General features: G+C 36.9%; 1 protein-coding gene across 2 annotated transcripts in view; it reads right to left on the minus strand.

Moving 5' to 3' along the window:
- The window catches only part of LOC144631346 (uncharacterized), a 52,727-nt gene that overhangs the window by 13,323 nt on the left and 26,644 nt on the right, over positions 1-12,760 (minus strand). Inside the window, exons 1-3 of one of the 2 annotated variants that reach the window (XM_078489761.1) lie at positions 4,462-4,480; positions 4,083-4,143; positions 895-1,048 (exon numbers count right to left, since the gene is read on the minus strand). In XM_078489761.1, coding sequence (XP_078345887.1) covers positions 895-1,033 — 139 coding nt within the window. In that variant the 5' untranslated portion in view covers positions 1,034-1,048; positions 4,083-4,143; positions 4,462-4,480. Of the gene's footprint in view, positions 1-894; positions 1,049-4,082; positions 4,144-4,461; positions 4,481-12,760 lie in introns of those variants that run through there. The other variant, XM_078489760.1, reaches the window with a different exon arrangement.

Here is a 12,760-nt window from a genome sequence, read left to right on the forward strand (position 1 = left end):
AACGCTTATAACTTTTTCAAGATTCAACCAAAGACTGCCAAACTTTGCGAGTTTATCTAAAATTTATCTGGAAATAATTTGGTAGGATAGATTGTTGTATCAGAAACTTGATATCACCATGGCAATGACATTTTGACAGGCATGTTTTCCCAAATGTGTAATTTTCGTGTTTCTATTAATGAAAAATAACTTTAATGCAATTATTTTTACCTTTTTACGGTTTTTCGCACAGTTTTATTGATTTCGAGTAATTTGCAATAATTTTGGGTGGTTTTCTGGCGTTTTGGGAAAATGTTGAAATCCAAGATGGCGGCTATTTTGACATCATGATGTAATTGCCACGTGATGTTACGTCATCATCCCACGTGACGTATACTAAAAGATAGATGTTCGGACATACTATACATCCTATAAGTGTCATTGTGATTGCTTAAGTATTCTGGAAGTTACACAGGGACAGGGCTTTCAAAGTCCCTCCCCCGGTCCCAGAAGGTCCAAAAAAGCCCGGTCTAAATAGGGTTAAAAATATTGAACTTTTAGAAAAGGTCTTTATGTCTTATAGGGAAAGGATGAGATGGAAGGCAGGGGGCTTTAAGTTGACGGGGTTCTCTAAAGAGAATTTACGCTTGTACTACTAAAGCAAACATTCAATTTCAGCATGAACGAGGCAAAGTCTCGTAAGGAAGACATCATCACTGGTAACATGTTTTCCTCGCTTTCCAGCAGCTAAATTTTTTTCGCGCTAATCTCAGCCCATGTCACGGTTATATTTTATGGTTTTAAGTCGATTGGCTCATTGCGTTGGTTGCAGGTTTTTTTTGTAATTGACCCTATATGATGATAAATTGGGTTTTGTTTCAAAACGGTCATTTGAAAACTGCTATATCCACTTACTTGAGCAGGCTGTTTGACATTCGCCAAAGTCCCAGGTCTTACAGAACCTCCCGCACCAACGATTCTGTGCTGAAGATGATGTCACAAGAACTGACGCTACAACAAGCAGTGCGGCTAACAAGGACTTCGACATTTTCATGCTCTGCGTGAAACTCTGAAACAGAATCATAGCCCATTTGGACAAACGCCTTATGTTTTACACGCATACCGATAGATTTAACAGCTATGTCACGGAGATTTTGCAGATTTTTGGTCTGAACTGTTCTGAAATTAGTGGTGATAATAATAAATTTTGCCTGTTCAAAAATCTGGTTAAATCCGTGACATAGTCCCTTTAAATATGTGTTTCAGCTCGAAACTGAAAGTCCGGCGTCCAAGTCCAGGATTTTATAGTCATTATATTGTCCTAATTTTTTCTTGTTTTTAGGAAACCCCACGCAAACTTTTTCACTTATTTTTCTAGCTGCCTAGGAGACGAATATTTAAGGAGGTTATGCGTGTAACTTGGGCACACGACAGGTGTCATCTGCTGTGCCGTCGGATCAAACTCTTTGACAATTGCTTCCATATAGTACAATAAAATGAAAACACACCTCAAGTGTAGAATGTAAGGTGCACTACATTACATGTACTCGCAGGGTCAAATGGATGGAACTCAGTGAATATCGAACGATCCATTGTCAAAAGTCACCTTTTATTTAGTGCATTTGTATCTTTTCAGTGTTGACCCATTCTGTGACCCTTCTGTTAGCTTCAAGAAGACACGCACACCGGCCAATAAAGCCAAAACAAGAAATTAAGTCTGTCTCCAGTAAAAACTGAATTGCTCTACCTGACTAGTTCGGATATCTGAAAGCGCTTTTTAAAACTAGCCATGGTTTTACCTTTATTAAAGTGTTTTCAAAAATTTAATGGCGTTCGGAAGTAGTTTGAGTGTTAAGTTTTCATATCTTAAAAAGACGAAAGCAAAGCAAGCTGAATAAACGTTGAATAAATGTTGCACGAACTTTCAATGAATACGGAATTAAATAAATAACAATCACGACTATCCTAGCCTTACTTTGATGCTTAACTCGAAATTCCGGCTCACAGAACCTTATAACCTATTCCAAGGTACCACTGGGTCTCGCAGATGGTCGATCATACCGCTCGACAAAAGTGCTTGACTGATTAAATTGCCGATATTCTTAAGAATCACGACAGCTCATTAATTTTTTGAAGGCTAGTATTGAAAAAACAAAAATGCTTGAAATTTGGTAGATAATACCCTACTGTGAAATCCGTCCCTAAGAAATTAATATTTTGGACAAAAGAAACGGAGGTAAACTTATCTTTAAACTGATTAGATCCACAAGTAGGACTTCCTATTCGCGTTAATTTCAAATACAGTAAAAACCCGCGTGTAAGAACCAAGGGATTTAAGAACCTTCTGGCAGAAATTTGCTTTTTTAATACCCCAAAATATAAGAACCTGTTTAGCCAAACAAATTTCAACAGGTTCTTATATGTGGGGTTAAGCTATTTAATTTATATATATATATTTTTTACCAAAAACCAAACACCATCATTGATCAATTAATGTTGTTGGACTTTTGGCAACATGGGTACATTAATAATTATTTATAATGAAGAACAGACCAGATTTTATACTATTTTCCGATAATCAACAACAATGTCTACTCTGTAGAAATTAAGAACCTAATTAAGAACCTACCTTGCCTAAACTGTCAATAAGTACCCCAAAATACAAGAACCTGTTTTGCCAAACTCTAAAAAATAGGTTCTTACACGCGGGTTTTTACTGTACCTCAATTAACCCTTCATTCCCAAAAACGCGCATTTTAGGCGCTATTTAATTTGGAGACGCGGCCATTGAATCACTTGTGACGTTATTAATTAGCACGTCAGTGAAGTTTTGTGATAAGTATCTGATAGAGCTAGGTATAGGACTGACTTTTCTACAGGATCATATTGTTCATTTTGAATATCGGTTGCATAAAAACACGATCCGTTTTTGGTGCAAAATCAGTGCTTGAACAGGCTAATACCCCTGTAACTGATTTACATGGAATCGTTATCAAAATGTTGCTGCAGTGTAAGTGCTTTTCTAGCAAAGTTTAGGTAAATTCAATATCACAACACCAAAAATTCAGTTTGACGGTTAAAAAGCCGCGTTTTGGGGGAAAAATTCTGGAGTGAAAGAGTTAACACGAGCGTTAATTTCCTATAATAAGTGTTTAGTTTTCATATCTTAAAGGACGAACGCAAACTCAGCTGAATAAACTTGGAATAAATGTTGCACGAATTATCATTGAATACGGTATTAAATAAATAAAATATCACGAAAACAAGTGAGACTCTTAAGCCTTATTTTGATACCAGTAGAACTTGAATTTCTCACAGAATCACACTTCCTAACTAAGGCCTATGAATTCGGAGAAGCGACTGGGTTACACAGATGCCCGATCATAACAATCGATCGAATAAAGTGCTTGACTGCTCAATTTTCAAAAGATACTGCTTTCTTAGTAAAACCAAAGCCGCCCAAGCTTGAAAAGGCTCCACGACAGAACAGGAAATTAAAACACGCTATTTTAACATGCGCGCTGAAAAAAACATCGAATTATTTCACAAGACTATGTTACAGTGCGCAACAAATAACAGATATCGTTTTTTGCATGACCAGAAATTTATACAGTATTGCAAAAGCATATAAGCTCATATAACTTGACGAAAAGAAATAGCAATAATGTAATAAAGAAAAAGAAATAACATTATTTGACATCAGTCTGAAATAATAGTAAAATATTGCTCAAATCTTTGAACATTAACACTTTATTTTAATCCGGCACGAGAGTTCATAGCTTGTAGTTCAGATCGGAGGTGATTCTCTTCGTTCTTTGTTCTCAGTAAACCCCGTCCCTAACAATTGAGTATTTAGAAAGGAGTAAAAAGGAAGTTAATTTATCTTGAAATTTATTTTATCAAAAGGTAGTGCAGAGTCTATTTATCCTCGGGATTTGATTATATCTACCAATTTTAATCATTAATTTGTGATTACTTTTTAGAAGTTTCGTTAATATTCTTTTCATTCAATTTTCTTGTAAGCTCTAAGTAATACGAATAAACTAAAGGCGTAATTCTCGAAGGCGCAGAAACATGGAAACGTGCAATCACTGAGAACTTACCTTACAAGGCACTCCAACCTATTTAATCACCTCGGCGCGTAAGAGTCCAGAGTCGAATAAGCTATAATATAACGGAAGGCATATTAATACACTTCTGTGGATATGCATGACAAAGGCATCAACTAACTACCTAACTGTGACGTTTCTATGGTAACATGCCTTGTATAAAATAAAATTCATTGGCGAAGGCGGTTAAATTTTTAGTCTGTGCTTTATCACCTTAAATTTCCCTAACTTTGCTAGAAAAGCACTTTTTTACGATTGGAGCTGTACATTTTGATGAACATCACGGATTCAACTGTACAATGTTTTACTTTGGCGAATTTGGACATTTCTCAGCTATTTTTTTTAATTTAGAAAATAGGAAATATCTAAACACCTCCTTTCCCCTCCCTCCTGGGTTGACCGCTGGTTAAGGGGAACGCGGGCTCTGGGAAGAGATTCTGTCGTTGTTTTGGAAGTTGTTTTGGCGCCAATTTCCACTTATGAAACATGATAAAAACACGGTAATTTACCATGGGAAAAAAGTTTTAGAAGGACACAAATATGCCTGTTTATACCACTTCATAATATCGACTTAAATCGAATCCTTAGCGCCCCAACATAACTGTATCATGTATACTATCAAAAAGCTTAAGGTTTTTACGCGATTTAAACTGTTTATTTGGATTTGCACGATTTAGTAGCCGTGGTAAGTTGACGCGCAAAATTGTCACTACCGCACCACCATGGTACGGTGGTGGCTAAAGCTATCTTCTCGTTACCATCCCTTATATGTTGCTTATCGGCTGCATTACTTTTATTGGGAAAAAGGTTTTTCGTAACTGACAACACTAAAGACAGTAGTGGGGCCCTAGTCAAATGAAAAAATTTATTTGCTTTGAAATTTTTATGTATAAGTTTCAACAAGGATATTATACTCAAAATTCATCATTCATTCATTTGAACAATCCAAGACCATGACTGTTCATTGAAAATAATTTCTTCAACCTTTTTATGATTCGACTAAGCAGAGAAGCAGCACGCGCCAAAGCTAAAAGAAATTGAATACTTCATATCTTGTAGCTGAATGAACAAATAAATTACCTTATTCTGACTAATTTCATACTCTAAGTCACTGTAAAGTGTTCGTGGTATTATCAGTTTCGTATACGATGAACTTAAAAAAGGGCTAACCTTTTTTATCCCCCTTAACCGCTTTTGTATGAATAAACCGTTATTTCTTATTATTGCTGACTTTCAATGACCAAATATTTAAAAAATTAAGATTTATTTTATTCAAAATCTTGAAAAAAAAACCTGACGTTAAATATTATTAACTATGATTCTTTATCACTCTTAGAAGACTTAGAAGCGATAACAATCCGCCACGAAAGTTTTGAGCTTACGCTTAGCTTACGCAATGTGCTCCGTCAAAGAATGGTATGAATGTATTTGCATTCGGTAGAAATTAATTGAAAGTGCCAGTGACAGAGAATGTATAATTTTGTATTGGCATGAAACGCATGTGCGCTGTTATGGCGCTAATTGAGTTTTTGTTTTGTTGCTTATTACAGTTTAAACTTTGGCATGTGTTATTTATTCATCTCAGCTTTCGAAGTTTTTCAAATTATTTTTTTAGTACAAAAGAATGATTCAAAACTAATATAACGGAGCACATCATCTATTTTCCCTTAGAAGAATTCAGTACATCTTGCAGACAGCAACAACTGCCCATAGGCTCTCCCTGTATTCCGCGGACTTAGAAGGTAGAAGCAATTCCTAGGGGGAAAAAACGAAAAAAGCGAACACAGTAATATAGTTGAGAAAAACAAAGCACGCGTGAGAACAAAATCCAGCGAGCAAACAATGCAGTATTCCCCTTGTGGTGAGAGCTGAAAAAAAAAGATGAAAGACCCTCCTCCGGCTAGACAAAAGCAATATCTGACCTAAGACTGGAACAAAAAATTGCAATAGCCACCAGGAAAAAATAAGTGACAACCGGCAAAAATAAGTGCCAAAAAGCAAAAAATAAAAATAACAAGTAAAAAAAGTGCCACCAACCATAGTTAATAGAGGGAAATGGTTAGGAAGCCCGGCAAAGTTCTTTGTTGTATGTTTTTGTTCGCTGTTTTGGGGGTTGACCGTGCACAAAACCTGACAAAATAGTTACGTGTGTTCATGCAACTAACCAATAGAAACATTGCGATTACGTAATTCATGCATAGGGAATGAGCGCAAAACAAAAGATGTGCAGGGTCGTGGACCTTCCAACATAAATCGTGGTCTTTTTGTTTGTCCCTTTGATGTTTGCCGGACTTCCTAACCATTTCCCTCTATTAACTATGCACCAACCAAAAGTTGTCACCCAGCAAAAAGAATTGCAACTCAGAAAAAAGTGCAAACCAGCAAACGTCTGTCGTGATCTCTCCTAAAACTTGGTAAGTAACAGTGCCACCCAGCCAAAATAAACCAGAATGAACTTCTCTGCACACTGATGCGAGATAATCAGTGACCGCTTTTGACATACGGTAGCTCCGTCAGCGTGCAGAGTACACATGATGAAATTGGCTACTGCTAAATTCCTAAATTCGTGCAAGCCACCAAAAAAAAACACCTCATTGACGGTAACTTAATTCGCTGGCCTTTGCAAGGTATCTGTTCCCTTATGATATCTTTTCTTCTTCTAGATCTTGTCTCGCAAGCTGTATCATTTACATAATGTTTCAGTGACCACTATCCAATCAAAATATGTAGTTGCCTGAGTAGTTCTAATCTCAGCTTGCAGAGTACATATGGTTACTGCCAAGTTCCCAGGCGTGTTTGGAAAATCACGTTACCGCGAAAAACTTCGAAACAAATTACTAGGTTTACTAAGATAGTTTACCTTTCTGGAAATGAAAAGGTCTGACACCATCCTTAGAAACAATTAGTATTTTGTCGTCAGATTTGCAAGGTTTCTATGCCTTTTATCAAGATGGTGAAAAAGTGACTCTTTTGAGCACGTGTCCACCAATTGTAAAATATATTACTGTCGGCTACTTCTCTCCACAATGCGAGGTAATGATCGCTTTTGACATGCGGCATTTGTAAACTTCGTGGTGTAAACAGTAAATGGGGTGTGGAATTTTAACTTCTTCCATTTTCCAATATTTTGGTTGCTTTTCCCATAAATGTTTCCCTGGTTTCCAAAGGATACTACACGACTTTAAGGTAAACTTGCTCAAGTTGCCTGTAGCCAAATTACAGAGTGTTACTAGTTTATGGTATTATCCATTCTACAATCGGCGCTTTCCAAGTAAGATTATTGGTATTTCTGCCCCAACCAATGTCAATATTAAAGGTCTTACTAGTTTGGAAACGATATAAAATGGGGCAAGTTAGCAAAATTGTTAGAAGAGTTTCATTGAGCAATAACGTTCATACCTTCTTGCATTTGCAAATCCCTACTTGATTGGAATTTAAAAGAGTAATATGAAAGCAACGTCAAAAACAATTATCAACCCGTATCCCGCCTTATTTTCCTGTTTTCTGCGCTTTATATTGAGATGGTGAAAATGAGGCTCATTTTAGAACGTGCTCACCACCGAAAAAAATACCTTAATTCGCTGGCCTCTGCAAGGTATCTGTTTGCTTATTATATCTTTTCTTCTTCTAGATCTTGTCTGGCAAACTGTATCATTTACATAATGTTTCAGCGACCATTATCCAATCAAAATATGTAGTTGCCTGAGCAGTTCTAATCTCAGCTTGCAGAGTACATATGATGAAGTTGGTTACTGCTATATTCCCAGGCGTGTTTAGAAAATGACGTTACCGCGAAAAACTTCAAAACAAATTACTAGGTTTACTAAGATAGTTTACCTTTCTGGAAATGAAAAGGTCTGACACCATCCTAAGAAACAATTAGTTTTTTGTCGCCAGATTTGCAAGATTTCTGTGCCTTTTATCAAGATGGTAAAAAAGTGACTCTTTAGAGCCGTGACGTGTTCACCAATTGTAAAATATATTACTGTCGGCTACTTCTCTCCACAATGCGAGGTAATGATCGCCTTTGACATACGGCATTTGTAAACTTCGTGGTGTAAACAGTAAATGGGGTGTGGAATTTTAACTTCTTCCATTTTCCAATATTTTGGTTGCTTGTCCCATAAATGTTTCCCTGGTTTCCAAAGGATACTACACGGCTTTAAGGTAAACTTGCTCAAGTTGCCTGTAGCCAAATTACAGAGTGTTACTAGTTTATGGTATTATCCATTCTACAATCGGCGCTTTCCAAGTAAGATTTTTGGTATTTCTGCCCCAACCAATGTTAATATTAAAGGTCTTACTAGTTTGGTACCGTACCGATATAAAATGGGGCAAGTAACGTTAGCAAAATTGTTAGAAGAGTTTCATTGAGGAATAACGTTCATACCTTCTTGCATTTGCAAATCCTTACTTGATTGGAATTTAAAAGAGTAATATGAAAGCAACGTCAAAAACAGTTATCAACCCGTATCCCGCCTTATTTTCCTGTTTTCTGCGCTTTATATTGAATGGTGAAAATGAGGCTCATTTTAGCACGTGCTCACCACCGAAAAAAAATACCTTAATTCGCCGGCCTCTACAATGTATCTGTTTGCTTATTATATCTTTTCGCCCTCCAGATCTTTCCTCGCAACTGTATCATTTACGTAATGTTTCAGTGATTACTATCCAATCAAAATATGTAGTTGCCTGAACAGTTCTAATCTCAGCTTGCAGAGTACATATGATGAAGTTGGTTACTGCTAAATTCCCAGGCGTGTTTGGAAAATCACGTTACCGCGAAAAGCTTCGAAACAAATTACTAGGTTTACTAAGATACTTTAAAATTTCTGGAAATGAAAAGGTCTAACACCATCCTAAGAAACAATTAGTTTTTTGTCGCCAGATTTGGCAAGGTTTCTGTGTCTGTTATCAAGATGGTGAAGAGTGACTCTTTTGAGCACGTGTTCACCAAGTGTAAAATATATTACTGACGGCTACTTCTCTCCAAAATGCGAGGTAATGATCGCCTTTGGCATACGAAATTTGTAAACTTCGTGGTGTAAACAGTAAATGGAGTGTGGAATTTTAAGTTCCTCCATTTTCCGATATTTTGGTTGCTTTTCCCATAAACGTTTTCCTGGTTTCCAAAGAATACTACACGACTTTAAGGTAAACTTGCTCAAGTTGCCTGTAGCCAAATTACAGAGTGTGTTACTAGTTTATGATATTCTCCATTCTACGATCGGCGCTTTCCGAGTAAGATTATTTGCATTTCTGCCCCAACCAATGATAATATTCAAGGTCTTACTAGTTTGGTACCGATATAAAATGGGGCAAGTTAGCAAAATTGTTAGAAGAGTTTCATTGAGCAATAACGTTAACGTTCATACCTTCTAGCAAATCCTTACTTGATTGGAATTTAAAAGAGTAATATGAAAGCAACGTCAAAAACAGTTATCAACCCGTATCCCGCCTTATTTTCCTGTTTTCTGCGCTTTATATTGAATGGTGAAAATGAGGCTCATTTTAGCACGTGCTCACCACCGAAAAAAAATACCTTAATTCGCCGGCCTCTACAATGTATCTGTTTGCTTATTATATCTTTTCGCCCTCCAGATCTTTCCTCGCAACTGTATCATTTACGTAATGTTTCAGTGATTACTATCCAATCAAAATATGTAGTTGCCTGAACAGTTCTAATCTCAGCTTGCAGAGTACATATGATGAAGTTGGTTACTGCTATATTCCCAGGCGTGTTTGGAAAATCACGTTACCGCGAAAAGCTTCGAAACAAATTACTAGGTTTACTAAGATACTTTAAAATTTCTGGAAATGAAAATGTCTAACACCATCCTAACAAACAATTAGTTTTTTCACGCCAGATTTGCAAGGTTTCTGTGCCTGTTATCAAGATGGTGAAAAAGTGACTCTTTTGAGCACGTGTTCACCAATTGTAAAATATATTACTGTCGGCTACTTCTCTCCACAATGCGAGGTAATGATCGCCTTTGACATACGACATTTGTAAACTTCGTGGTGTAAACAGTAAATGGGGTGTGGAATTTTTGGTTCTTCCATTTTCTAATATTTTGGTTGCTTTTCCCATAAATGTTTCCCTGGTTTCCAAAGGATACTACACGACTTTAAGGCAAACTTGCTTAAGTTGCCTGTAGCCAAATTACAGAGTTTGTCACTAGTTTATGGTATTATCCATTCTACAATCGGCGCTTTCCAAGTAAGATTATTGGTATTTCTGCCCCAACCAATGTTAATATTAAAGGTCTTACTAGTTTGGTACCGTACCGATATAAAATGGGGCAAGTAACGTTAGCAAAATTGTTAGAAGAGTTTCATTGAGCAATAACGTTCATGCCTTCTTGCAAAGCCCTACTTGATTGGAATTTAAAAGAGTAATATGATAACAACGTCAGAAACAGTTATCAACCCGTATCCCGCCTTATTTTCCTGTTTTCTGCGGTTGTTATTGAGATGGTGAAAATGAGGCTCATTTTAGCACGTGCTCACCACCGAAAAAAATACGTTATTTTGCCTCCACTACACATCCGGACACACAAACCATTGATTAAATTGGGTGCGTTGGTCAGCCAAGCCATCGTCCCGTTTATTCCATCTCAACAAATAATACAAGGTATGAATAAATGACAAATACTTAAGTGCACCAAAGCCGGACACGAAAACCCCTAAAAACCAGCAAGTGGAGAAAACGGGGAACGTGTGGCCCCGACCAAGGCAGTGGCGCAACCCTTGGGGGTTTAGGGTATTATTATCTAACTACTGTAAACAAATACTTTTCCAAATATACGATCTTACAGTGATACAATTCTGATAGCAAACCTAAATATTTAAACAAGACGAAGCGTCATTCGAAATATATGATCTTACAGTGATACAATTATAATAGCAGAACTAAATATTTAAACAAAACGAAGCGTAATCCTGCATCCACTGATGACATAGGAAAAACAAATATAACCAAACATTGACCAAAACGTGACGAAGGCTGACCGTAGAATGTCTCACCTTTCTAACGGCCACCTATTTAAACTCAAATCCCACTATACACTGCGCACCTCAAACCCGCACCCAGCCCTCTGATCCGTGCCGGCAAAATAGTAATTTATGCTAATTTAAGATCATCACAAATTACATATTTTGCCTCCACTACACATCCGGACACACAAACCATTGATTAAATTGGGTGCGTTGGCCAGCCAAGCCAACATATAGAGATAAAAAGAAAGGGCTAGAGCAAAGTGATTATAATTTTGAACTTCTCATCTACTTGCTAGAGAGTGTCAACAGAATGTAACTAATTGTTCACAACAGAGGTTGAGGCCAAAGGGCCATGTTAGCGGAAATTCCTTGAAAGAGACCATCATCTGAGTGGGTAGTTCACAGATCGTGCAGCCACTTGAAACCATGGAAAGCGCAATTGATAGAGGAAACTGATTATTTTGCTTGAATCCAGCAGATACTGCAGATCAATGTACAATTGATGTGCTTCACAGGGATGAGATTGGTAGCCAACACAGTTGTATAAAAGTCATAAAAGGATCTCCATCTGTTGAAAACTCTTGTGTAACTAAGTCCCAGAAGATCTGGAAACAAGAGCTGTAAATTTCATTTTCTCCATTATTAAAGATACCTCTCCCGTATTACAGATAGATGAAGCCCAGAACCTCGTGTCAAAAATGTCTGCAGAAAAAACGAAAAAACCAAGTGAAAATAAAACAATATGTGACAACAAAGAAGAGGGGGAATATATACGAAATTAAAAATAACCCCAACCTGCCTTAACAAAACAGAAACTAAGCAAGCTAACAGACAAGCAACTTCCAAAGAAACACAATAAAATATTTGTGAACGCTTTATCTAGAAAGAAACAAAACTACAACAAACATACTCTATATACCACTCAAAGGTACTATCTGATATACAATTGTTCAACATCAACAGTCTCACATCAGCCCCTTCAAGGGCAGTGTTTACAAATCTTCAAAATAAGCAAACTTGTATGACAGACCGCTCAAGGGCACTGTATGCAAATCTTCAACATTAAGAATCTTATATCATAGACCCATCAAAGGCACTGTTAAACAAATAATCGAAAATTACAAACTGATATTATAGATCCGTAAACGGCACATGTCAAGGGCCACGTCATCTTCAAGGAGAAGGCTTGAAAGCCAAATAGCAATGTACTAACATTGTGGGACGCGAAATGCATTGGAAACCAACGCGAAACGTTGGCTTATAAGAATACTAAAATTATTGCGTAAAGGTACAAAGATCAAGATCAATAATACAAACGCTTTTCCTCATATTTTTAATAGGAATAGATAAAGGATTAAATATCGTTGGAGGTGTTGAAAATAAAACGAAACATTGCAAACTAAAAAACTCGTAATAGCGATCTCGGCAAAGACAGATCCGAGCAACACTAAAACTAACATTGCTCCTAAAAGCGATCTTAGCAAAAACAGATTCCATCATCACTACCGGTAAATCTAACAATGTTTCTTGTAACAAAAACCCCAGAATTAAAAGTAGTGGCAACTTGAACCCCTACTTATTGTGCCTAATATGAAACAAGGTGCACCAAAAACTTTCCAAAATACTGAAGTGATAATTAAACACAATCTTTTCACTTGACACCAGATTTAATA

This window comes from Oculina patagonica, chromosome 12 (genome assembly GCF_052425735.1).
Source record: "Oculina patagonica isolate OP01 chromosome 12, crgOcupat, whole genome shotgun sequence".
Classification (NCBI taxonomy): Eukaryota; Metazoa; Cnidaria; class Anthozoa; order Scleractinia; family Oculinidae; genus Oculina; species Oculina patagonica.